The 25590-nt window shown below is 48.6% G+C and overlaps 1 protein-coding gene across 5 annotated transcripts in view; it reads left to right on the top strand.

Moving 5' to 3' along the window:
- Appl2 (adaptor protein, phosphotyrosine interacting with PH domain and leucine zipper 2) overlaps nt 1-25590 on the top strand; it is a 46061-nt gene that overhangs the window by 13788 nt on the left and 6683 nt on the right. For 3 of the 5 annotated variants that reach the window (XM_028883613.2, XM_028883614.2, XM_028883612.2), the window contains exons 3-16: nt 3174-3233; nt 3678-3749; nt 8349-8436; nt 11396-11437; nt 11563-11621; nt 12229-12375; nt 15859-15941; nt 19181-19339; nt 20589-20777; nt 22721-22763; nt 22843-22899; nt 22982-23070; nt 24958-25116; nt 25280-25332. In XM_028883613.2, coding sequence (XP_028739446.1) covers nt 3174-3233; nt 3678-3749; nt 8349-8436; nt 11396-11437; nt 11563-11621; nt 12229-12375; nt 15859-15941; nt 19181-19339; nt 20589-20777; nt 22721-22763; nt 22843-22899; nt 22982-23070; nt 24958-25116; nt 25280-25332 — 1300 coding nt within the window. Of the gene's footprint in view, nt 1-317; nt 482-3173; nt 3234-3677; nt 3750-8348; nt 8437-10500; nt 10699-11395; nt 11438-11562; nt 11622-12228; nt 12376-15858; nt 15942-19180; nt 19340-20588; nt 20778-22720; nt 22764-22842; nt 22900-22981; nt 23071-24957; nt 25117-25279; nt 25333-25590 lie in introns of those variants that run through there. The other 2 variants (XM_037196891.1, XM_037196892.1) reach the window with 2 other exon arrangements.

Genomic DNA, 25590 nt, shown 5'->3' with positions numbered 1-25590 from the left:
TCCCCGCCTCCGGTCTCTGCCGTGGCAACAGACAAGAGGTTCTTTAAGGTAGGAGGAGCCGTCTACAAACCCTTTGTCAGCTTGTATTTTTTTTTCTTATGCTGCACTCTGCCACTGAGCCACACCCCGAGCCCCAGCTTGTCTTTTAAGGACTCCTGTGACTTAGACAGTGGCCCAAGAGTTGTGCAGGACCACGAAAAGAATGATACATGTCAAGTATGTAGAGCCTTGCCTAACAGTTGAGGCCCTGGGTTCCAAACACGCACGCACGCACGCACGCACGCACGCACGCACGCACGCACGCACGCGCACACATACAGCATAATGTTTACCCTCAGAACTCCATCAGAACCTAAATGCGAGGCCACCTCTCTTGCTGTCTAGTTCCCGGCAAAGTGTGTCTTCGTGTTCCTAACAAGAGGCCCTCCGAGACCTGCCACTGCATATTGGCTGAAGATTGGCCCGAGCCCCAGTTTTCCAGGTTTTGTCAGCTCCCAGGGTATAGGTTCACTAGTGGATGCTCGGTTCTGGCAGGGGCAGGCCTGCCTTTTGTGAGTGCTAGCTCCCCAGTGAGCTCCTGTGGGAGGAACAGTAACTCCATTGCCTGATATGCCAAACAGACTGAAAGCATTTTGAGGAGACCTGGCAGTGGGCGCCGCCTGTTCCCCGTCACTATGGCAGGCAGCTCCTGGGCTCTGTGGGCTCTGGCCTACCTCCAAGGAGTTGTGTCCTTGGCACCTGAGTGCCATCCGTTCAGAATGGCCTCAGTCTCACAGCAGCTTCTTAGCAGGGCTTCAGTTATATTCCGAGCACGTGTCAGAGCATGTGACAGAAGCATTGAGAACGCAGGCCTTGCTTGGTGGAGTGTCAGAGGTTATTACCATGTTTGTTGACTGCTTCTCAAAGAATTCAGTATGGGGGAGCACTACTGTAGAATGAAGAAAGTGTTGGGAGTCGTGGGAGGTAGAACCAGAAAGACTAGGAGTTTGTCATCCTTAAGTACATAGCAAGTTGGAGGCTAGCCTGAGCATCAGTGAGATGCCGAAGAAGGAGATTGTGAAAAACAGAGTGGAGCTGAGAACTAGACAGGCCTGGACTCATGTCCCTGCCATGTCACCAACTGTGTGACACTGGGCAGGCAGCTCAACCTCTCTGTGCTCAGTCTCTGCCTCATCTGTAAAGTTGTTAGTCGTTAAGACCTGTCCTGTGAGGGGCTGCAGAGGTGGCTCAGCAGTTAAGAAAGACCCAAGTTTGGTTCTCAGCATCCACATTGGGTGTTCCAAACCACCTGTAACTCAGCTCCGAGGGGCCTGACACCCTCTTCCAGACTCCACAAGCATCTGCAGACATCTGCGCACGCGCGCGCGCGCACATGCACACACACACACACACACACACACACACACACTTACACATAAATAAAAATATATATTCAAACTTCATTACAGGGATACTGAGATTAGCAAGGTAGCAATACAGTATAGTTTCTGGTGTGAACTAAGCACCCTGTCACTATTAGCTGCTATTTTATGATTCTTGAGAATGCAATTCCCAACCCACAGGGGACCGCCTCAGGCAGATGCCAGCCTCAGACATGCCCGTCTTACTCAAAGCAAGGAACTTTTTGTGTAACCCATGAAGGAGACCTTCTCTTCAGAACATCGCTGCGTAGATTGAGGATCAGCCACGTCTTCATCCGGCCTTTATGGTTTTTTGCCATTTGTAATGTGACTATATAGTTAGGAATTTTTGCTCACAGTTTTAAATTTGGAGTTTAGATGAATCTTTTAACCTTTTAACACATTGATTCATCAAACATGTTGAATGGCTGCTCTTTGCCAAGAACTGTTGCCTGCCCCATCTAAACAAATGATGGAGTCCTGTGTGTGTGTTCACCTGCTTCCTTGACCCTTATGACTGCCACTTGTGATCATTCCCAAAGGAGCAGCACGAAGGGCAGGGTAAGGCAGCTGGAGCGTGGGACTACGTGGGACTGTATTCCGGGAAAGAGGGAGAGAGCTGTGGTGTTTTAGTCTTGCCTGTTCCATAGGGCAGATGGAGGTAGCCAGGGAACTGTAGCCTGTTCTGTTGAGAAAGTCCCAGAAAATGGGTTTTGTCTCTGATGGCTCAGGTAGAGGACACCTGTGCAAAGTAAAAAAAAAAAAAAAAAAGTCCCCTTGAGTGTAGGACTTGTCCTTGAAAAAACAGCAGCCCCAGAGAAACAGTGAGTGGAGGCCAAGGCCACAAAAGTCACCGTGGGACATACTGTGCTCTGGCACCATCTTAGGAATACTCCTCAACTGAAGAGCAGCTTGAACATAGCTTTGGAAGCAGGAGACTTACGTTCTAGGTCTGCTGCATTGGTCCTAGGACGACGGGTCAGCTGTAGAGCCAGAGGCAGGAAGGTGACAGGCTTGGGGACAGGATGGGCACTGAACCAGCATAAGAACCTTGCAGGCCAGTTGAGCTCCCCAAGCAGTGCTTTCTCGGTCTTCTGGAACATGGGGATGACCATGCTTCTGTCACAGCCGTCATTGGGGCCAGGTCCCAGGGCTGGGCTCTGAATCTGCACGTGGCTGCCTGCCTCTGCTGCCTCTGAGCTCTGCAGCCTGCAGCTGCCTTCCACAGGCAGCTCTTGAGAGCTGCTCCCCAGTGCCGGGTCCTCCTCTGGAAAGCTGCAGTGCCTGGCCAGCTCCCTGCTTCCTGCAGGGTCTGCTTCGTTAGGCATCTTGCCATAGAATCCAGTGAGATCCTGGTGTTGGCACCTCCTGGTGCACCCAGGGCCTTTCCTTTGCAGTCGTTATCTGGCATGTAGCCCCTGGTCTGATGTCCCCCTCCCTCATACATCCATGACTGGGATGGTGTCCGCTCACTCCTTTGTTTACTGACTGAATAACCACAAGGAGCAGTTTGTTCTAAAGAAAGCTTTAGGCTTCTGATATGCCTTAGTTGGCCTCTAAATATTGCCTGGACAAATTTTGCCAGGTGTGGTGGTCCAAACCTATAATCCCAGTATGCTGAGGAAGGAGGCTCTTGAGTTCCAGGACAGCCTGGGCTACATAGTGAGACTGTCTAGAAAGAAGAACGATCACTTCCCAGGCTCTCACATTCCTTGTTAAGGCTGCTCTGAGGTGGCCTGTAAAACTGATGTACTTGCTTTTCTCTTCCTACAGAATGAAATGTGCCTGGCCACTCAGCAGCTTTCGAAGCAGCTCTTGGCATATGAAAAACAGGTAACTTGATGGTGCTGTACTGTGCAGTCTGTGCTCAGGACCCAGGCGGTCCCTTTGAAAGGCACCCCCCGAAGGTCCCTGTGCCCTCCCCTTCTCTCTTCCTTTCTTTTTTCCTTTTATCCTTTCTCACTGATAAAATGTAACTGGGGTCATCCCAAAGCCTCTATGAGAAGCCTGGTGCCAGTCAACTACCCATGAGTGTCCCTGGTCTCCAGGAAGACTGAGTCACTCAGTGTCAGCCATCGGGGACAGGACCCCAGATATCATCCTGTGCAGATAGAAAGGCGTGGCCAGGGAGAGTTGGTACACCTCTCAGGGAGCCTGACTGGGTGTGCTCTAGGAGAAGAAAGGGAGTGGGTGCCAGTGTGGGGTTTGTGGGTGAGTTTCTGGAGTAAATTCCTGCATTCATTTAACACCTGGATTTTTTTCATTCTCTTGTCCTAGAATTTTGCTCTAGGCAAAGGCGATGAAGAAGTCATTTCTACACTACATTATTTTTCCAAAGTGATGGATGAGGTGAGGCATGGAAAATTTTTCTCTCTGAACTTTCTTTCATCCTGTTCTGGCCCCCTCTGCATTTGAGAATACCTCCTCAGGTTTCTGAGGTGCCTTCTATAATAGAGGTGGTATTAGCACTGTGTTTGCTTTTTGGAGAGAAAAATAGACCTCAAGAACTTCTGAGCACCCAGTTTCCTGGTTTCTTGGGCTGCCTTGACATGTTTCCACCCCTAGATTCCTTCAGATAATAGGAATTTATCCTCTTGAAGTCTTGGAAGACAGAAGACGAGCTCAAGTTCTCTGCAAGACCACACTCCTGTAGGGCCTAGGTGGAAGCCTTCTTTCCCTCTGGGCAGCTGCTGGAGGCTTCTGCTGTGCCTTGGCTTATGGCAGCATCCCTCGGGTCTGCCTGTGACTTCGTGTGGCCTTCCTGTCGTCTGTGCTTCTCTTCTGTCTGTGTCTTTTCTTATAAAGATGACGTCACTGACTCGGGCCACCTTGAAAATCAGGGTACTTTGGTTTTAAGATCCCAGATTACATTTGCAGAGACCCTGTTTCCACATGCTCCCATGTCCTGTGTTCCAGGTGGATGTGTCCTTTGATGGGGGCCCAGTGCAACCCATTACAAAAGATTTCATACACCTTTTCTTGTAACTATATTGTATTTGTGGGAAACCATTGGTAAAGGAAATTACATAAATTTTAGTTGTAAAAACCGTAAGTAGGCTGGGGATATAGCTCAGTGCTCTAACACCTGCCTAGCAGTGGCAGGCCATGGGTTTGATTTCAGCACTGCTTTTTGTTGTTGTTGTTTTTTGGTTGTTGTTGTTTTTATATACATTTTTAAATAATTTTTTTTCATTTTTTCATACCAACCACAGTTTCCCTTCCCCTCTGGATCCTCCTGCTCCCCCTGCCCCCAGCCTTCCTCCTGATCCCCATCCCCTTCTCCAAAAGGGTAAAGCCTCCCATGGGAAGTCAACAAAGCCTGGTACATTCAGTTGAGGCAGGACCAAGCCCCTCCCCCCTGCATCAAGGATGTGCAAGGTGTCCCAGCATAGGTAATGGGCTCCAAAAAGCCAGCCCATGCACCAGGGATAGATCCTGATGCCACTCCCAGAGGCCTTTCAGACAGACCAAGCTATATGACTGTCTCACTTATGCAGAGGGTCTAGTCCAGTCTCATGGAGACTCCACAGCTGTTGCTCTAAAAGTTCATGAGTTTCCACTAGTTTGGTTTGGTTGTCTCTGTAGGTTTCCCCATCATGATCTTATGCCCCTTGCTCATCTAATCCCTCTTCACTCTCTTCGGCTGGACTCCTGGAGCTTGGCCTGGTGCTTGGCTGTAGATCTTTGCATCTGCTTCCATCAGTTACTGGATGAAGGCTCTATGATGGCAGCTAGGGTATTCACCAATCTGATTACCAGGGTTCAGATTACCAGTTCAGGCACCCCTCTCCACTATTGCTAGTAGTTTAATCTGGTGTTGTCCTTGTGGATTCTTGGGAACTTCCCTAGCACCAGGTTTCTCCCTTACCCCATAATGTCTCTCTCTATCAAGGTATCTCTTTCATTGCTCTCCCACTCTGTCCCTCCCCACTTCGACCATCCTGTTCCCTCATGTTCTCATCCTCCATCCCCTACCCTCTATTGCCCCCCACCCAGCCCCAAGTTTACTCATGGAGATCTCATCCATTTCCCATTCCCAGAATGATCTATGTGTCCCTCTTAGGGTCCTCCTTGTTACCTAGGTTCTCTGGAGCTATGGGTTGTAGCCTGGTTATCCTCTTCAGCACTGTTTTTTAAAGACACCCTCAGAGCTCCAGTACTATTGGTACCAGGAGACCTCCTGTGGCCCTGGGATGTAGAAGCTGCAGCTCTCAGAGAGTCTGCAGAGTGGTCGTCAGAGTAAACAGGGTGGAGTAAGCAGGACAGCACATGCCATGGCCAGCAGTGAGCCTCAGTGGTTCTGGACCAGTTGCATTCCATTCAGTCACCACACTGCCATTTACCACAGTGCCAGGCCGCCTGCTCTGGGCCTTTGTGGAAGGCACTGGAGACAGAAGTAAACAGGCCGTACGGTTCTGAGATTTTTATCGAGTCCCACTGAACAGCGGGGAAAGGACCACCAGACTGTTTTCCCTGCTGTACTTACAGCACCTGCAGGAAGCCTTGGGTCCCACAATGAAGGGCCCAGTCCTACAAACCTGCCCTGACTTCAGGTGCCAGTTGTAAGGCCAGGCTGTGGGCCTTCTGACTAACCGGCTGTACACTGGGGTCAGTCATTTGTAGGAATGGGTCATGGTTATGTTGAGAGGTATGAAGGACACAATACAATGACCAGGCAGATGCAGTGACTCGTCGGCAGGATATGGGGAGGGGCACAGAGCTTCCCTCTTCTCTGGGTCCACCACTTTCCTGGGCTTGGCAGTCTGGACGCTCTTCCTTTTTTCAGATAAATCAACATGGAAACTTCATCACAGACATGCCTGGAGGTTTGTTTCCACACTGATTGCAAACCTATTGAATTGAAGCTAATCATCACACCTGTCACTCCCACTTTGGGGTCTCTTTAAACTATGTCGGCAGACCAGCAAGATGCCTCAGTGGGTAAGGGCATTTGCTGCTACGTCTCAGGACTAGAGCTCAGTGCCTGGGCCCACATGATAGAAGGAGAGAGCTGACTCTTCAAGTGGTTCTCTGACTCCACAGGTGTGCTGTGGCTTGTGTATACACACACATACACATAAAGACTCTACAGGTGTGCTGTGGCTTGTGTATACACACACGCACACACCCCACACCCAGACTCCACAGGTGTGCTGTGGCTTGTGTATATACACACATACACATAGAGACTCCACAGGTGTGCTATGGCTTGTGTATACACACACTAACATGCATGAGTACACAGTGAATAAGTGTAAAAATATATTGAAATGGATGTAGAATCTATTAAAATTAATTATAGAGCAGCAAAGTGATTTTTGAAAGTTGTGAATTTATTTACTCAATTTACACAGTTATTAGTTGTGGGTAAATAACACAGGGAGGCAGCAGGATATTTCCATCAAAATCACGTATGTTCATAAGTACAAGAGAGTCACTAAGGAAGTGAGGCTAGTTGTCAGCTGCCGTGGCTGGGATGCCCGGCTTACAGTCTACTCACTCTTCTGGGAAGCAGTGTGGTTCTCTTGATGGGAGTGTCGCGGAGTCTGCAGGGTCAGAAGTTCACACAGCCTCCTGATGTCTAGACTAGGCTGCTGCCAAGTGGGTGTAGGTATGAGAAGAGAATAGCTTCTGAGGTAGTTTTCCTATCTGTACCAGAATCTGTAAAGCTGACAACTGAGCAGACAGGAGAGACCTATGTGACCCATTTAATAGATGTCCTGGAATGAGGTCTTTCTTGTGAGTCATTCAGAAGTTTCCTCTTGAGTTCCCTCCTTCTCACAGTGTGTGTCATCATTTCCTGTCAGAGCATCTGGAAGCACAGGGTGGGAGGCAGACTGTGCTTGTTGATGTTCATTCGCTGTTGATGAAAAACATTCCATTTCTTACTGCAGTCATTCTAGGAACAATCTCAGCCCTCCAACCCCAGTGGAACTGACTAAGACAGCCGTCTTCTTGTTTTCCTATCAGAAGAAAGTCGCCACACTTCAGCGGGGCTGAGATAAGGAGACACTACTGGTGTTCCCTTAGCTGGCAGAGGGTTGACCTTAGATCTTTAACCCATGACCCCAGAGGGCAACCCTGTAGACATGCATGCACAGGGCAGTGGCCTTGCTGACTACTGTCACTGTTGAAGGCAGCCTTCTGACAGCTGACTACAAAAGTGATCGTGAGCTGCTCGCCCCCAGTCACCCACACTGGGGACATCCCTTCCACTGGTCACCACTGGTGCCTGGTAGGATGTGTGGTTCAGGCAGCACTGTGACACACAGAGCACACTTGTGTGCTGTGTGTGGAGAGAGATTGATTGCTTTCCTAGCATGGTTACATCCCAGCTGTGCCGTTCATTTGTCATCTGGACTAGAGAGTTATTTGCCTGTGGGTAAAATGGGGATTGCAAATGGCCCTAATTCACTGCATGAGTGGAAAACCAGGTGTACAGCATGGAGAGCTGGCACACAGATGGTAGCACCGATGGCATCATCCTCTGTCTCCTCCACGGATCTCCTGGCCTCCGCTGGGTGTGGGGTTAAGCCAACCCAAGTCAGTTCCCAGCAAGCTGGTTTTTCTGGTGTGGCTACAGCCCTTTTGAGGGAGGTTGCTGACGGGCCTGTGAAGTGGCAAGGCACAGAGTCCTGCCGGCAGCTGCATTGGTGCCAGCCAGTGCACTGTGTGTCTAGGAGGGTGTGGCCCCGTCTGAGAACACAGAGCTAAGGTTTGCACAGAAAGCAAAGTGGACTGTGAGCCGGAGACGCCTTTAGCAAGCTTCACTGATGCTGTAGTGAGAGCCCTCTAGGCCTACCTCATTCCATGTTTCAAGAAAGTGTGTATTGAGGACATCCAGCCGAGCCACTGAGGCACACAGAAGTGTCTGGTGCTGCCTGCTGGAGTGAAACCATGTCAGCAATAACGTGTATCATTTTCTCAACTCAGTCCTTTTGCTTTCAGCTCAATGGTCTCCACACAGAGCTGGCCAAGCAGCTGGCAGACACTATGGTTCTACCTGTTATACAGTTTCGAGAAAAGGATCTCACAGGTAAAGTAGCAGGCTCAGTGCAGCTGCCTTCTGAATTGTTAACAGTGATTCTGACTGTGTCCAGGCCTTTCAACTCGTGGCTGTCCAGAATGCTTTTTTTGTTTGTTTTGTTTTTTGTTTTTTTGAGATAAGGTTTCTTGGTGTAGCCCTGGCTGTCCTGGAACTAACTCGCTTTGTAGACCAGGCTGGCCTCTAACTCACAGAGAGCTGATTAAAGGTGTGCACCACCAAGAATGCTTTTTTAAAGCAATTTCATTCAGCAAACTTTTCTTGGTTATGCGCATTCCTGGCTCACCCAAGGGAGGCCACAGGCAAATAAAACAGACGTGGAGGCAGATCATTGTAATGCTACAGAGCGAGGCCAGGGACTGGAGAAAGCACCACAGAGCCTGTGGACTTCCTGGGCCTAGGGGCTCAGGAAGCTTCTGGTGCAGCAGCGGAGTTTGAGTGAACTGTAAATGTTTGCCAAGTGGACAGTGATGCTGGGGCATGTATCATGAACAGAGGCAACTGTTCTGGGAACCAGGAATGCTTTGGACCGTGAAGTGGAAGCTTGGAGGGAAGAGAGGGTGATGCCAATCCTTCTCTGTGGAGGGTGCTGATGTGGGCACGCAGGGGCTCCCACGAAGCTCAGTGGGGAGCGAGGAACTCTGACTGGAACCCACACTTGGGTAGCCTTTTAGGTGAATTTCAGTTCCTACACGGAAGTAGAACCTTACAGCAATTTTAGATGTGTTTGAAATCAAAAGTAGTCCAAGTGGATATTAAAAAGGATTATTTAAAAACTTGGTAATAGGAAGCTGAATCAGAATGTCCTAATGCTGGTGTAGTTATTTCGTTTATTACTTAGAGAGTAAAGGATTATGTACAGTTATTAGAACCATAGAGAGAAGATTGCATGATCCCTGCACAGAGAAATGAAAATCTGTGAACATTCAAACAAGAACTGTAGTTGAGAAGGCTGACTAAAAAAACATACAACCTCAATCGATAACCTTAATTAAAATATAAATATTATATATAATCTTGAGGCTGGAGAGTGGTTTAGTGAGGAGCACTGGCTGCTTCTGCAAAGGACCCAGGCCTGGTACCCAGCACCCAAATGGTGGTCACAGCCGTCTATAACTCCAGTTGCAGGACCTCCGTGGGCACCAAGCATGTTTGTGGTACACAGACATACATGCAAGCAAAATACCCATACTCATTAAAAAAAAAAACCCTTAATTTAAAATATATGTAATCTTACACTGTTTTCTAAGTGGAAAAGCTCTAGTGACTGAGGGCAAATATTGAAAATGGATTTTTCTCCCTGCTGTCCTTGTGTTTCTCAAGTTGAGACAGTGGTTGAGCTGCTTGCTGTAAGCTCCACCCATGGCTGTTTTGACAGCCCTAACACTTCATAATTAACAAACATGAAGTCGTAGACAGGTTTGACGGTGCGCGCCTGTAATCCCAGTGCTTGAGTCAGGAGGATCAGGAGTTCAAGGTCATCTTTGCTACAGACCAAGTATGAGGCCAGCCTAGGCCGCATGAGACCTTGCCTCAAAAACCTAAAAGAAAAAAGAAGTAATGTGTGTGCTAGGCTGCAGGTCTGACTCATAGTATGTCGGACAGCCTAGATTGAGCATGCCAACAGCCCTGTGACCGTGACCCTCCCTACCAACCTCGGTGAGCTAGCATCTGAGTTACAGTTGCCTAGAGGAGAGGAAAACTGTTCAGTTAGTAAAAACAGAAGTTTCTCATCTATGAAAACCAAATCAAATCAGTCTTTTCTCATGGCACAAAGACATGAGCTTGAAGTATTCAGCCCCAGCTGAATGTGAGTCTGGTCCCTGTCTGCTTAGACAGTTCCTTAGCGCATATTTTACTGCCTTTTAAATGTTAAATTGACTTATTTTATATGTATGGATGTTTTGCCTGCATGAATGCATATACGTGTGCGCCTGGTGTCTATGGAGGTCAGAAGAAGGCATCTGGTGCCCTAGAACTGGGGTTACAGGTGCTGGTGGACTGCTGTGTGAGTGCTGGGGACCTAGCCCGGCTCCTCTGAAAGAGCAGCAGGTGCTCTTAACCGCTGAGCCCTTAAGTTTGTAGCTCGCGCTGGCCTTGAACCTGGGCTCCTCCTGCCTCACCTCGCTGTGCCAGACCAGCGTCCCCACAGCTGCCTTTGCTGCCTCTTGTCCCGTTGTCCCCAGCGAAAGCACACTGAGGAGAGCATGAGATCCCAACAGGTGTTCAAAGACAGCTCTGCTCTAAGAGAAGGTGAGAGCGGAGAGAGGGAAATGTATGAGGGAAGCGCAACCCCGGAAAAGGGAGACTGAGGCCTTCTGCACACCAACTGAGAGGTGGCATAGAGCTTACAGGGTTCTGTGGTTTGACAGAGTGGCGTGGACTGTTAGGAAGGTAGAGACTGTCACTCCTTCAGCTTCTGTCTCTGGGTTCTGCAGTTTCATTCTCGTGGTGACCTTTTTTGTCATTGTGGGGATTGTTAAGCCGTCTTGGTGGATGATGGGTGCAGTGCCATGCTGTGGGGTCATAGTTATTGGTGTTGGCTGGTGGCTGTGCAGTATACCAGTTTGTGCCACTTTTCATTAGCATAAGCCCTGTGTCCAACAGTGACTAATAAATGAGATTTCTACAGTGGTGCCAGCAGGAACCTGGGCCATAGGGTACTCCCCTATGGTAAGGGACGATGTTCTCAGACAGTTGAGGGCTTCAGCTCATAGGCCAGATTTCCAGGACAGGTGCCTGACCGTGCCCTGTCACCCATCCTCAGGAATCCATGTCCTTTACATGTCCCTGGGTGTGAGGTGCCACTGCCACCACCAGGGCCTGTGGGAGCAGAGGACTGAGGGGCTGTGGGCAGAGCATGTGCCCTGACCCTCTGGGGAAGGCAGAGCTCTGGCTCCACATGGTTCCGTCCCCTTCGCTCTAACATGTTTTTGTTTCCCCTGTTCAGAAGTGAGCACTTTGAAGGATCTCTTTGGACTCGCCAGCAATGGTAGGCATCTTTCGATTTTGGGTGCATCGGCTTGGGGTGTGCCTGAGTTAGTGGTGGCAGGGGTTAGACAACCAGTGTTCTTGCCTTTTGACCCTTCTGGATGCTCACGTATCTTTTATTTTCAGAGCATGACCTTTCAATGGCAAAATACAGCAGGCTCCCTAAGAAAAAGGAGAACGAAAGGGTGAGTGTTCCTCAGAGTCGTCTCATCGACCCCAGCTCCTTTTGTGACTTCTGTAGACTTGTAGCATTAATGCTGTGTGATGGAGCTCTTCCTGGTTCCTGTATCTGGACCCGCAAGTTTTTCTGCACCTCGTGTGTGGATCTCTTCACCATCTAAAGCACCAGGTGGAACCACTGTCAATGCTGATCAATGTGCCGGTTGGCTTCTGCATGGTGCTGACTCCTGCTCTGCCACCACAGGCGACTGGATCTTCATGCACACAATTCTTACTTCTGTTACGTCATTTCCTTGAGCTAAATTACTTCCTAGGACTACAGACTTTTGCATGAACCAAAATGTGTGTGGCTTTTGGTACCTGCTGCTGTGCTGTATTCCCAAGTGGCAGCATTGGGCACTGCCGCTAGAAGGGTACTGGCTTTGCCTCATAGAATCTTGGGGACTGAGGTGCTATCACTTTGGAGTTTTTATTGGCATTTCTTGTTAAGCCAAGGTGGAACCTTATCCCCAAGTGTTTACTCTGAACAACTAAATGTGTCTGAGTTCTTGTGCTCTTGCTGAATTCTTAGACCCCATGGGCAACTTGAAGTTTTCCTTTCGCTTTCCCCAGGTGAAGGCTGAAGTTGGGAAAGAGGTGGCATCTGCCCGGCGGAAACAGCACCTTTCATCCCTGCAGTACTACTGTGCCCTCAACGCGCTGCAGTACCGCAAGCGGATGGCCATGATGGAACCCTTGATAGGCTTTGCCCATGGACAGGTAGGAGCCCCTTCCCCAGAAGAGGAAACCTGAAGCAGTGGTCAGGAGAAGTGGAAGCATTGTCACAGAGACAGGTGCACAGTATCCTGGGAAAGTTCCTGGGGCCCAGCTCTTAGGAGAGCTTCCAGCTGGGCTTGACCTTTGAGACCATATGTTTAGGAAGCTGTGGCCCCATCCCAAGCCTCCCTCAGGGACAAGCCTGTCTGCCTGTCTCTACCCAAGAAAGTCAGTCAGGGTTGCAGCTTTCTGCCCACGAGCATGGCTGGTTTTCGAGCCCAGTGTGTGCACGTTGCTTTTACAACCTGTCCTGCAGGCTCACTCCGCCCAAGTTGGGTGGCTGGCTTGGAGACAGGGTATGCATGAACCTTCTCTGCATGGTCAGGCTCCCCCTGGCTGGGTCATTCTCAAATGGTATGCCCCTGAAGTTCCTGCCAGTGTGCTCCCTCCTGGGGCATAGGGAGAGTGTGCTGGTGCTTTTGGAAGTCTTCTGTGGAGGAGTTAATCAGCTTCTTCCCTCCTGGTTAGTGAGCTACTGAGTCTTCAGAGATGCTGCAGTTTAAGGATGTGAACTCAGCTGCTGTGGCACGGATGAGTGGCAGGGCCAGCATGAGCTTTACCTGCTTTCCCCTCTGTGACTGTCAGCCCTTATGTTGGACAGGACAAATGCACCAGAATCTTGGGTCATTTATAGTCTGTGAACTGAAAATGATATGACAAATGTTTCTAAGACCATTTACCAATTTAAAACATACATGAGAATCTCTGACTTTGTATGCATTTTAAAATTACATATACTTCAAAAGAAATACATTATCAGCATCACTCAGCAAAGGGGGGTCTGGACATCTTTAAGCAGCCAACCACAACTGTCTGTCTTCCTAATACAGCTGCTACATGGTGGTGGGGGAGTTCAGGGAAGTCAGCTTATACCTGCAGTCTAGCCTCTGTCGTCTGAATAAAGATGGATTACCTTTATTCAGCCCCCAGCAAAGCCACCCAGCTTTCTCAGAATGGCACTGTGCTGACTACCCCCTCCTTTTTCCTGGAGCTATTGCACTTTGACCCCGATAGATGGCAGAGTTGTTAGATGCCGGGCTCTTGCTCTCTGTAGTCACTTCCTGTGTGCCCTCCCTAGATGGCTGCCCTTGCCTTGGGTCAGTAATCCCTGCTCACTTCCAGGCCCAGGAGCATGGACAGGGGTGGTTGTATTTACCATCTCAGACGAAAAGCTCCAGTCTGGGCAGTCTGTGTATAGTCTCAGAGGACCCAAAGGATGTAGCCAGGAGGTGCTGTGCTTTTCACAGCCAAGCATTGCACACCCTCTCCTAGCCAGGCTTTTTAAATGATTATAAATTGGCCACGGGAGAGGAGAGGAGCGGTAGATGCTTCACACACAGCCCCTGGGCCTAGGAGGGCAGAGCCGTTTGCTGGGAGGCAGGAGCATTGGTTAGAGGCCTAGGAACATTCCAGTTTTCATCTGAAAACTCCTCATTCAAGACACAGGACTGGTAGTCCCTTCTCTACCGAACTTTTCAATCGTCACAGCTGGAGTTCCTCTCTCAGCTGAGCGCTCCTGACAACAAGCTGTTGGGTGACTCAGAAGCATGTGCTCTTGTCTCGGCCCTTTCTATCAGTGTTTATGGGGCACCGCCTGCGTTAGCTCATGGTATGTGAGCACTGCATCCGGCTGTCTGCAGGCCCATTTGGTGGAGACTGCTCAGATGTCAGCACTCGCCGTTTGGAAGGCGTGTTGCCTCTGTTGTGGCTTCTCTGGTTCTCAGAAAACAGGCTTCAATACTGAGGTTTTATCATTTGTATAGGTTTTCCAAAATCCAGTTTAGTTTGTGTGTGTTTGTATGTGTACACATATGTGTGTGGGTGTGCACATGTCATGGCCTGCATGTGGAAGTAATAGACAACTGTAGGAGTCAGTTTTCTCCTGTCATGTGCTCCTGTGGATCCAGCTCCGGTCACGAGGCTTGGTGGTTAGTGCGCTGAGCCACCTCAACAGCCCTGTACGATCTTGGAGCACACAGGATGACCTCTCCTGTGGTATTGACAGGGTAAGGAGGGCACAGGGCTTTAGATCCCCTCTGCTCATCTGTGCTTGGGGTTGGGTACCCCAGAGAGCTCAGAGTAACTGGAGAGCAAGCGAAAGGGTTAAAGCAGTGCTCCAGAGGACAAGGAAGGACAGGAAACCCCAGGTGCTCAGCTACTGCAGAAGGCTGACTGAGAAGATGAAGATTAGCTGATGAGCATTGTTTGCTTATTTGACATTTCAAGGACTGAAATAGGTTTACAGTGTTGATGTGAATCAGAGGTCAGCGGCCCAGAACATCCCATGTGTGTACTTGACATGGCAATAATCCTGCTCATGGCCTTACCCTCTGATGACCTAAGGACATTGGTGAACACGTTTTCCCAGGGTGTTCTCGGACTAGAGGGAAGGGTATCGAAACCCTACTGATAACACCCACTGGCCTCTTCAGGGAGAGACTTCAGTTTCTGTGCCCATTGCCTGGGCCACGCTCCCCTTCAGATGAGCCAACATGGCACATGAAAAGAATGCCCATGCTGAGTGCTTCGTCTTTATAACCTTGGTCACAGCTGTGAATCCCTGTCATCAGGCACATGAAGTGCAGCATTCATACCTGAGGTCCAGAAAGCCCACCAGTGAAGCAGTTGAGCTTTTCAGGCTGGGCAGCTGCAAACATGTAATGCCCAGAAGCATTCTCTTTCCCATGCCTGGCTCTTCCCCATGTGCTGGGCACCTGGACCTCCTTCTGGGAGGTGAGGGTCACCCTGGAGTCACGGGAAGCAAGAAGTCCTTCCTGCAGCTCCAAAGCCAGCAGCTGCAGCTTCTTTCCACCTTGACTGTCGCCAGCCCCGCAGGTGCTGCTTCCCGTAGGCAGAGGAAACGCAGCATGTGTGCCTCACCCTTTTGAGAAGCTGCTTGATGCCAGTTTAGCCCAATTTCCCCTTTGGTCAGAGCTTAGGTCCTCTGTCCATCTATCCCAGGTCGGCAGCTGTGCTGTGTGTGGCCCAGTGAGTGTGCTCAGGCACATGGCAGCCCTCACCTTGGGGGACACCTCCTGCTATTCTCCATCAAATGTCCCGTGGTTCATCTCCACGTAGTGCTGGATGGAAAATGGTTTAGAACAGGGAAGAGAAGGCTGCTGGTGGCAGTTCAGAGATTGTCAGTTGTGATTATTGAAACTGTTGGTATGGACCAAGGGTGTACTACCCTTCTTTATTCCTGGCGTCTCCTGCCTTTGAGCACGGTTGCCAAGCTCCCATTTCTCCACTGACAAACACACTATGGACTTGGGCATTCTTAACCAATGATGGAAGTGATGGAGGAATGCTATCAGATTGCCACAGGAAGGGGCTGGCAGCCACATCATTTATCCCTACACAATCTCATCATTAGGGAATTACTACCTTCCTAGTTGATGTTCAGAATACTGCCTTTGTATCTTTCAGATTAACTTTTTCAAGAGAGGAGCAGAGATGTTCTCCAAAAGTATGGACGGTTTCTTATCATCAGTTACAGACATGGTTCAGAGGTAATACTGCTCTCAGGCGAGGCCTGGGGTCCTTCTGTCTTCCCACTGCATCAGCCTCACTGGGGAGTGGGTGCAGGCTTCTTCTGCCTTCGGAGGGTCAAAGAGTCCCATCACCCTGTAACCTTAAGACAGTCTTGACCTGGCGGGAGAGGTGCTCTCAACGTGAAGACTGCGGTACTCCAGTGTCGGAATCGCCCGCCCTTGCTGATGTTTGGGTGTCACGTGCTGTGAGCCTCTGAGAGAACTGTAGATTAGCTTTCCCTCGAAGTTAACGGGAGCAGCAACCAGAACTGCTCCTACTTGGCAGGAAATTCTAGGGTCACACTAGGTCATAGTAGACACGCAAGATGCCAAGCCTTTGTACGTACTTCAGTGAGCTGTAGTTCAGCCGTGGAGTGCACTTCAGAAACCCCATCGCTTTCCTCAGATGGTCTTCCTGTTGGGAGGACTGCCCCGGCTCGGCCGCTTCCCTCTTCCGCGGCCTCTGTGAGGAGAGCTCTGAGGTGGCTCATGGGCCACACATGCAGGCCAGTTTCACCCTGTGCATGCATATGTCACTCTCGATACCTGTCAAGACTGCTGTGAGGGTTGGGGACGGGGCATGTTATAGTTGAAGAATTAGAAAATGGGAGGAGGAGGCAGGAAGGCCGGAGTTCAAGGCCAGCCTGGGGCACATGAGGCCTGTTTCAGAACCTCTCACCTGCCCCCAAAAGGAATACAAAGTGAGAACAGTGAATATGGAATCTTACTTCCTGTGGGAAAAGGAGAACGTTCTCTTGAAGTTGTTACATGTCAAGTAGCTCAAGAGGGCCCAGCAGGAGTTTATTCAGGCAGAAGTCCATCAAAGGCTCTGAACATGAAGAGAACCCTGAAGAGCCATTACCGAGCACTGGGCTCCATGGCTGGGACAGGAGCTGTGCTCTTGGGGAAAGCCAGCACAGTGCTCACCCAGTGACGAGCAGCGGAGACAGAGACAGGTCAGACTACAGTGATGCTAGGAAGCAGTTTGTGAAATCCCACTCCACTTTCTCCCTTGTAATTTGTTCTGTTCCTGAGATGCTACAGGACAGCACAGAACCTGTCACTCTGTAAAAGGGCCCGTCTCTCTTATCTCTCGGGGCTGAAGTTTTTTTTTTTTTTTTTTTTTTTTTTTTGTAGGCAGGATCTCATTTTGTAGCTCTGGATGGCCTGGAACTCACTATATAGACCAGGCTGGCCTCAAACTCTCAGATCTGCTCGCCTCTGCCTCTCGTGTGCTGAGATTTAAGGTGTACATCACTATTGCTGGCAAAAAAGCTAATTTTCTTAGCATGTGAATTACATGCCAATGAGTAATTGCCGCCATTATTCTCCAGGCATGAGGGTCTTCTGCTGCCCCATTTCATGCAGGCGCAGCCCACCCACATGAGGCCTTAGGCAGCATCTGGTGCTGGCACTAAATCTTTACATTCCTGTGGGGGAACACAGGTACCCTAAGTGCTCAGGTCCAGCTACCCTGAAGAGCTAGGGGGTTTAGTCCTTAATTCCATGGTGATGCAGGGAGATGTCAGCTCTGGAGAGAAGCAGTTGGAAGCAGTTACTTTGTTCCTGTGTTCTTTGGGGTCTTCGGAGATTCTGATTGGTTTCGGATTCCGAGACTGTGTATATGAGGCTGGAGAGAGCAAAGCAGCTACTAAAGCCTCCCTGAATTGTGTGCCAGATGACACACTGGTGCACAGGAGCACATCTCTGAGGAAACCAAACAGTCCTCTTTCAAGAGGCTACTCTTATCTGTAATCGGGTTTTTCTTTGAGCTACCAGCTCACAAATCATGACATAGGAACTTGTTAATTATGAAAGCTCTGTCTGATACCTTAGGCTTGTTTCTAGCTAGCTCTTTATAACTTAAATGAACCCATATCTGTTAATCTGTGTGCTGTCCACCCTGCTTTCCTGCTTCCTCCAGGTCTCCTTTCATCTTCACTCTTCTTCCCAGCGTCCTCTCTGTCTGGAAATCCTGCCTAGCCATTGACTGTTCAGGTTTTGATTGAACCAATCAGAGTGACATTTCTTCACAGTGAACAAAAAGATTATCCCACAACACTTAGCCACACAAGCTGGAGAGCCTGAGTGGGGTCTGTCCACTGACTGCCTCCTTTAGAACCCTTTACTGGGGTTTTCCTCTCATTTCATTCTCCACCTTGCCTGGGTGTGGTGGCACAAACTTTTAATCCTAGCACTTGGGAAGCAGATGTAGGCAGCTCTCTGAGTTGAGGTCAGTATGGTCCACATGGTGAGACCCTGTCTTAAAATACACACAATATATTCTCATTCATTCTCATCCCTCCTTCCCTCCCTCTTTCCCTCCCTCCCTCTCCCCCCCCTCTCTCTCACACACACACACACCGTTCTCCACCTTGGCAGTGAGTAGCAGGCTGCACCATCTCAGTGGAGAATTCAAATGTCAGAAAAGCCAAACACTCAACAACAGCTGGGTGAAATTGTCAAGCTGAGAAGAAAAAATCCTGAGGTACTGACCTTGAGACTGGTCAGGGTGACTTTGCTGCATATCTGCCTAGTTCCCCCTGCCATGGTTCTGTCCTCTTGTGTAACTTCATGTGAAGTGGGACTCCTTATTTCTCGTTTGCATTCTCAGATGTGTGGGCTGTCTGGAATTTCTGTCCTAGACTTTATAACCTACATCTGCCAATAGTAGGTGAGAGTCTGATGAGGCCAAAAGAATAGCACCTGTTGGAAGGAAAAGTTCTAAGTTTTCTACATGTCAGCATAGAGCATGCAAAGCCAGGACTGTCAAACCAGAACCTGGTCACTGACCCTTTGCCACCTCAGGGCAGTTTGATGGTCACAGAACAAGCCCTGGCTTCTTCTTGGTATTTCCTGGCCATTCCTGTCTCTCATAGTCTTCTCAAACCCTGAGCTAGACAGTGTTGTACCATTCCTTCACTTAGGGGTCTTTCCTAGGCCCTATATGTAGACCCTGAAGATGGGGTCCCAGAGTGGCTCCTACGATCTGCATTAGCAGATCTGAGTGTGGTCCCCCTGAACCAGTATCACTTCTGGTAATGCAGCTTTCTGGACATAGGTCTAGGGTGGAAAGTTGTGCTACCTGGGAAGCTGGTGGCTCCATCTGTAATGCAGGAAGCATCCATCAGTGGGTGAAGCAGGCACTGCCACCTTGTGGCTTAGGAGTGGTGAGCTGGCCTGTGGAGAGTGGCTGACCTGCAACCTTCTGTCTTAAGCATTCAGGTGGAACTGGAAGCTGAGGCAGACAAAATGCGGGTGTCCCAGCAAGAGTTGCTTTCAATTGATGAATCTGTTTACACTCCGGATATGGATGTGGCCACATCACAGATCAACAGGAACCTCATCCAGAAGGCTGGCTACCTCAATCTCAGAAAGTGAGAATGCCATGCAGCTTTGCTGAACTCAGCCTTCCCTGGGAAGTGGCCTCAGAGGCTGTTTCTCATGTGGCTAGTGGTCTGTGGGTGGTAGTGGGCAACAAGCCCGACTTGGGAAGCTTTGGGGGCCCAAGTTCCAGGCTGCACTGAGACAAAGCTGAAAACTGAGCCCCAAGAGGCTGGAGTCAGTGCCCTGGACTCCAGGAGCTGCAGGCCACCCTTGTTTAGGTTTCATGGTCATTTAAATGTCACTCCAGGCTATTGAGAGTGTAGTCCTCGGCCCCTGCCTGCTGAAGGGTAAGAGCAGTGCCACAAAGACCCATGCTGAGGCAAGAGCCAGGGTCTGTTAGATCTTTCCAGATTGAATCACACCCATTGTGATCATGTCTTTAAATATCCATCTGGAATAAAAGATACAAAAGGATTCATTGCTTCTAAGACCCTCAAAGGCTGTGGCCATCGTTGTAGAGTACACTGGTATTGGTGGCTGATTCCTGGCTGTGAGGTGGATGACTCCTACTTCACTGCTGTTGAGTAAGTCTCTAGTGTGTGGGGAGCCCTCCAGTGTTAGCAGTTGCCATTTAAAAAAACAGTCATTGGAACAAGAAACACAGTGCCTTGTGCATAGTTGCTATTTAGTAAATAGTAAAAGTGTCTCTGCCATGAGGCTTATCTGAGGCTCTTTTCTGCAGGTGAAGCCTCTCCTAGGCCTGTCAGTGTGAGACTAAGCTAAATGTCCTCATTAGTTCTGTAGGGCAAAAAGAAAAAAACCTCCACAAAGTTAGGATGCTTTTGCCAGGAGGCTGCATTTTCCTCTTGTGTACAGCCCTCCAAATGAGAATGTCCTCCAGTTAGAGCCCCCAGGATTGGGAGAGAGGCAGTGTGACCCTGATGGCTGGTATACTCAGAAGAGTTCAGTTCTGCATCCTAGAGAAATGAATGGTACAGGGTTCAGTCCTTAAATGATGGACAGATTCTAGTTAGGGCTGGTGGGTTTGGAAGCCAACGGTAGGCGCATGTGACTGCATAGCTGGCTTTGGTTCTGTCATTCCTCATGGGAACAGAGCCGCCTTCCCAATGACTCAAGCTAAACTGTATTTCTGCCACTATTCACAGAGTGAGTTTCCAAGTTTTCCTTTAATGCAAAGACATTTCTAAAATGTGCCAGTTCCTAAGAATAGGCAGCATGGTATGGAGGGCCTATTCCCAAGTCCTAGTGCTAATGAACCTTCACATACAATTCCCACAGCAAGACAGGACTGGTCACCACCACCTGGGAGAGGCTGTACTTCTTCACCCAAGGCGGGAACCTCATGTGCCAGCCCAGGGGAGCTGTGGCTGGAGGCTTGATTCAGGACCTGGACAACTGCTCTGTGATGGCTGTGGATTGTGAAGACCGACGATACTGCTTTCAGATCTCCACGCCCAGTGGCAAACCGTATGCCTCATGTCTTATTTGGGAGGACAGTGTAGGAATTACCCTTACTGAAGGCTGCTAGCTCTAGTTCCCATGTACCAGTCCTGGCCGCGAGAGGCCACATTGCAGGTCTTGTTCTTTCAAGTGTGGTTTTCTGTCCTCTGTAAACAAATGCAGTGACTACTGGGACCCACCTCACCTTATTCAGGAACCCCGGTGAGGATCCAGCTGTGTCTTGGGAGGAGAGATGATGTGTATAAGACAGATGTAGCAGGTGCTTCCCAGCAGAGATCTGAAAGAAGGCTGAGAGAAGGCTGGGACTCCTCTGTTTTGGGATAAGGCTAAGGAGAGCAGCCAGAAAACTATCCAAGAAGTCCATTTTACATCCAGAACTGGAAGTGTGAACAGTACAATCTCTACAGAAGTGTGAGCAGTACATTCTCTACAGTGTGAGCAGTACATTGTCTACAGAGTGTGAGCGGTACATTGTCTACAGAGTGTGAGCAGTACATTCTCTACAGAAGTGTAAGCAGTACATTCTCTACAGAAGTGTGAGCAGTACATTGTCTACAGAGTGTGAGCAGTACATTCTCTACAGAAGTGTGAGCAGTACATTCTCTACAGAAGTGTGAGCAGTACATTGTCTACAGAGTGTGAGCGGTACATTGTCTACAGAGTGTGAGCGGTACATTCTCTGCAGAAGTGTGAGCAGTACATTCTCTACAGAAGTGTGAGCAGTACATTCTCTACAGAGTGTGAGCAGTACATTCTCTACAGAGTGTGAGCAGTACATTCTCTACAGAAGTGTGAGCAGTACATTCTCTACAGAGTGTGAGCAGTACATTGTCTACAGTGTGAGCAGTACATTGTCTACAGAGTGTGAGCAGTACATTGTCTACAGTGTGAACAGTACATTGTCTACAGAGTGTGAACAGTACATTGTCTACAGAGTGTGAGCAGTACATTCTCTACAGAGTGTGAGCAGTACATTCTCTACAGAGTGTAAACAGTACATTCTGTACAGTGAGAGCAGTACATCTCTACAGAAGTGTGAGCAGTACATTCTCTACAGAAGTGTGAGCAGTACATTCTCTACAGAAGTGTGAGCAGTACATTCTCTACAGAAGTGTGAGCAGTACATTCTCCACAGTGAGAGCAGTACATTCTCCACAGTGTGAGCAGTACATTTTCTACAGAAGTGTCACTTAACGACACTGTCCTCACCTTGGGACCTTATGGGCCCAAAGGTCATACCTGAAAATGTAGTAGCCTATAGTTATCACAGTAGGTCCCATCCCAGTGGTTCCCCTCTTGTGTAGAGCAGGGGTTTCAGTTTGTGTTTAGAGTTCTAAATCCTAGGAAATTACCTCAGGCTTTGCCTGCCTAGAGGCTGGTGATGGGAATAGTGGGATCCTATGGGATATGCCTTCCCCAAGTTAGCAGAGCAGTTAGAGACTGTTCTTTCTTTGACAGTGGCCAGTGGCTCAGGACTAAGATGCACAGATTCTAGTGATCCTATGTAGTTTCTAAATACCCCTGGGCCTGAGTCTTCCCAGATACAGAGATGGTATCTGTGTTCCCTCTGCCACAGAGAGTCCCTGAAAGAGCTAAGTCCGTCATAAAGGTAGAATGCCTTAAGTGTATGGACTTTCAGTGCTTAGATACATACTAGGTCCTTCCTCAGTTGGAGAAGGGGCGAGTAATGTGCTGGTGCCTTGGATTATCTAAGAAGAGAATCCAAGACAGTCCTCACTGTAGTCATAGGTTAGATGATCCAAGTCCAGCCTTCTGTATAGAGGAGAAAGAGGCCTAGAGATGATATAGTACTCTGGTGGAAAGGCCAGGCCTGCATCCCTACTTTGCTTCCATCCCAACAAGCTGTTTTCCTGGTGCCAGATTGGTCTAATGAACACTTCCTTGGTCCCTGAGACCTAGGAGGCATTGATGCATCTTGTTTGTTTCAGGGGGATCATTCTCCAAGCAGAAAGCAGAAAGGAATACGAAGAGGTAAAGTTTTGTCTGTCTCACCCCTGCCCTCCTATGATGAGTAACTGGGATTCAGTGTTCTTTTTAATGTCCTCCACAGTGGATATGTGCAATAAACAACATCTCCAGGCAGATCTACCTGACGGACAACCCAGAGGTAATTAGTACCTGCCTGCACTTCACCTGGAAGGTAGGCGTCCCTTCCTGGCCTGAGCCTGTGTCCTGTGGCTTACATGTAGGCAGTAGCCATCAAGTTGAACCAGACGGCTCTTCAGGCAGTGACTCCAATTACAAGCTTTGGGAAAAAACAAGAAAGCTCTTGCTCCAGGTAACTAAAGAACAAGGAAAAATTACCTTCTGTGGAGCCAAACTGTTAGGAATTTGAAATTTGTTTCTAGTCCTCACAACCCCAAAGATTCCATTGTACCCTGTGCAACAGAAGCAATAGTTGTGGTCAGAAAAAGTTCTAATGTGCCCACACCCACAGCACACATGAGGGGTGGAGCCAGTATTCAAACCCGAGTTCAGTATCCCTGTCCAGGTCCACTGGGCCAGACCTTAGTAGTCCAAGGCAGACAGGAACCTTCTATTAGCATCTCGGCACTGTAACCCTAGTCAACTGTGTGTCCGTGTTATTGGCTGAGCCTTTTCTGCATATGTATAGTGTGCATCTACTCAGTTTTCACTTACGTTACTACATTTTCATAATTCTTCTAATAAATCTATCAGTCATTTATTAGCATTGAGTATTTGGGTGGTCTGTTTGCTGTTTTGTTGCTCTGTGGGGTGGGGTAGTCACATGATATCACCTGAACTGGCCTCAGAGTCCCAGCAGACATCCTTGCCTCAGCCTGTCACATCTGGTGTTGGTTGCTCTTTTCATTAACTGAATGTGCATACAGCTTTTCCTTTGAACACTGCTTAAAGATGTATTCTAGGACTCATACATTTTGTCTCAGTGGGAGTTTTCAAGTGGTTAATTAGGTAGTAGAGGGCTGTCTTATTTGTTGTGTTAATGGTATCAAGAGGAATATTAAAAATCAAGACTCTTATTTGTCTTTTAGTTGAATGGTAGAAAGAACTCCATCAGATGTTCCATAAATACTTAATGGCCTAAAGGAAGTGCTTAGAAAACTCTAATTGTGTAGCTTCCTGGGTTCATGCACTTGGCACTGGGTACATGAAAAAGAATGGTAGGTAAGGCCACCAGATGGATTTGAGTCATTGTAAAAGCCTTAGTAATCCTTGCACAGGAATTATAGGAAGTGGGACAGGGCTGAAGGTATTAAGAAAAGAGGCTACAGTCAGAACCAGGTTTACAAAAATTATTCTGCATTATCTGTAGGATAAACTGGATAGGAGAGAGGGGTCGGTGGGTAACAGGACTATCTTAAAGCTGGTGCATTTGTTTCTACCCACATCTCACTGGATAGAAGTCACAGCCATTGCAGTTTTCATACAGTACTCAGCTACTGACATTTGAGAAACCAGAAAACATTGATGTGAAAAGATCATTGAGGGTTATGGTCCAGACAATGTAAGGAATAGAAATGCAGTGACATTCCATGTCCTTCAGAGGAATTCGCACTGTACCTTAAGAAGGAATTTTAAAGGGTAAAGTTAAATGACAGCATTTTCACCTCAAGAAAAAAGAAACAGGAGTGTAGGACAGGCTATCCACCATGAGTGCACTTCTCTTAGCGGTGCTGTCTCTGTAGATGCATGTGGGCCACTGTGCAGTGCTCAAGAGGCACCCAGGGTAGCAAATGCTGTGACTTATTGAGACATTATCACAGTGGTGTAATTTGAGCTGGTCGTGGGAGAGTTGGAACTGTGCTATACAGAAACAAGGAACACATGGTATGTTTACTGTCTCTCAAGTGGAGGGAGTATTAGGTGAGTGGAAAGGGGGCTTTTCAGGAAATTACAGCCAGGTTGCAATGAAATGTCATGTCTTACTGTGTGTCGGTGTGTAATGTGAGCTGCCTGTAGCCTTACTCCAAAAACAACCCAGTCTCTAAAGGAGCAACAGAGGGACTGTGGATAGCGAGGAGGAGAAGGGTTCTAGCCAAGGATGTGAAGGTGAGGAAGGCTTATTTGTAGAATAGACAGAGACTGGTTAAGGCTCCCTTGTATTGCAACATGTAAAAGTCACATCAGTATTAAATAAATGAAAAATTTGTTCCACTTTATTCTCCTCTTTTTTATATTTTAGTCAAACCATGAAAAATTCTGACACAGAAAATGACAAGATTGTTCCCAGAGCAACAGGCAGCATTCCTGAAACAGAGGAGCTAATAGCACCTGGGACACCCATTCAGTTTGATATTGTACTTCCTGCAACAGAGTTCCTTGAGCAGAACAGAGGCAGCAGGTATGACCTGAGGTAGCTGTCTGGGAAAGTGAAAGTCGGTTTGTGCGTCTTCACTCAGCACCAGAGACTGCTCCTGGGATAGGCGCCTCTGACCTAAGAGTTAAGTGCTGAGCTCCTGTTAGCCGCCACTGGCAGGACCGCTGACCTCTGGCTGTTCCCCTAGGCGCACCAACCCTTTCGGTGAGACAGAGGATGAGTCGTTCCCTGAAGCAGAAGGTAAGTGCCCAGGCTTGTGTTCTTACTCATTGGCCCCTGAAGGTGAGAAGTAATGTGCTAGAGCTAAGATGCAGATAGGAATTCAGATTTGACCCTCCGTTTATTCCAAGAAAACTTGGACAAAGGGGAAGGTATTTATGGCTGTTTTAGCTTTACCCATACCATGTCCCTTTTTGAAGTTCCTGCCCAGAAAACCATCACAACTAAATCAGATTTTCAGAGAGGAAATAGTGGTCATAATTAAAATGGAATCTTAGT

Source organism: Peromyscus leucopus, chromosome 18, assembly GCF_004664715.2.
Source record: "Peromyscus leucopus breed LL Stock chromosome 18, UCI_PerLeu_2.1, whole genome shotgun sequence".
Classification (NCBI taxonomy): domain Eukaryota; kingdom Metazoa; phylum Chordata; class Mammalia; order Rodentia; family Cricetidae; genus Peromyscus; species Peromyscus leucopus.
The sequence above is the reverse complement of the archived record's forward strand: the minus strand, read 5'-3'. Positions and strand labels throughout refer to the sequence as shown.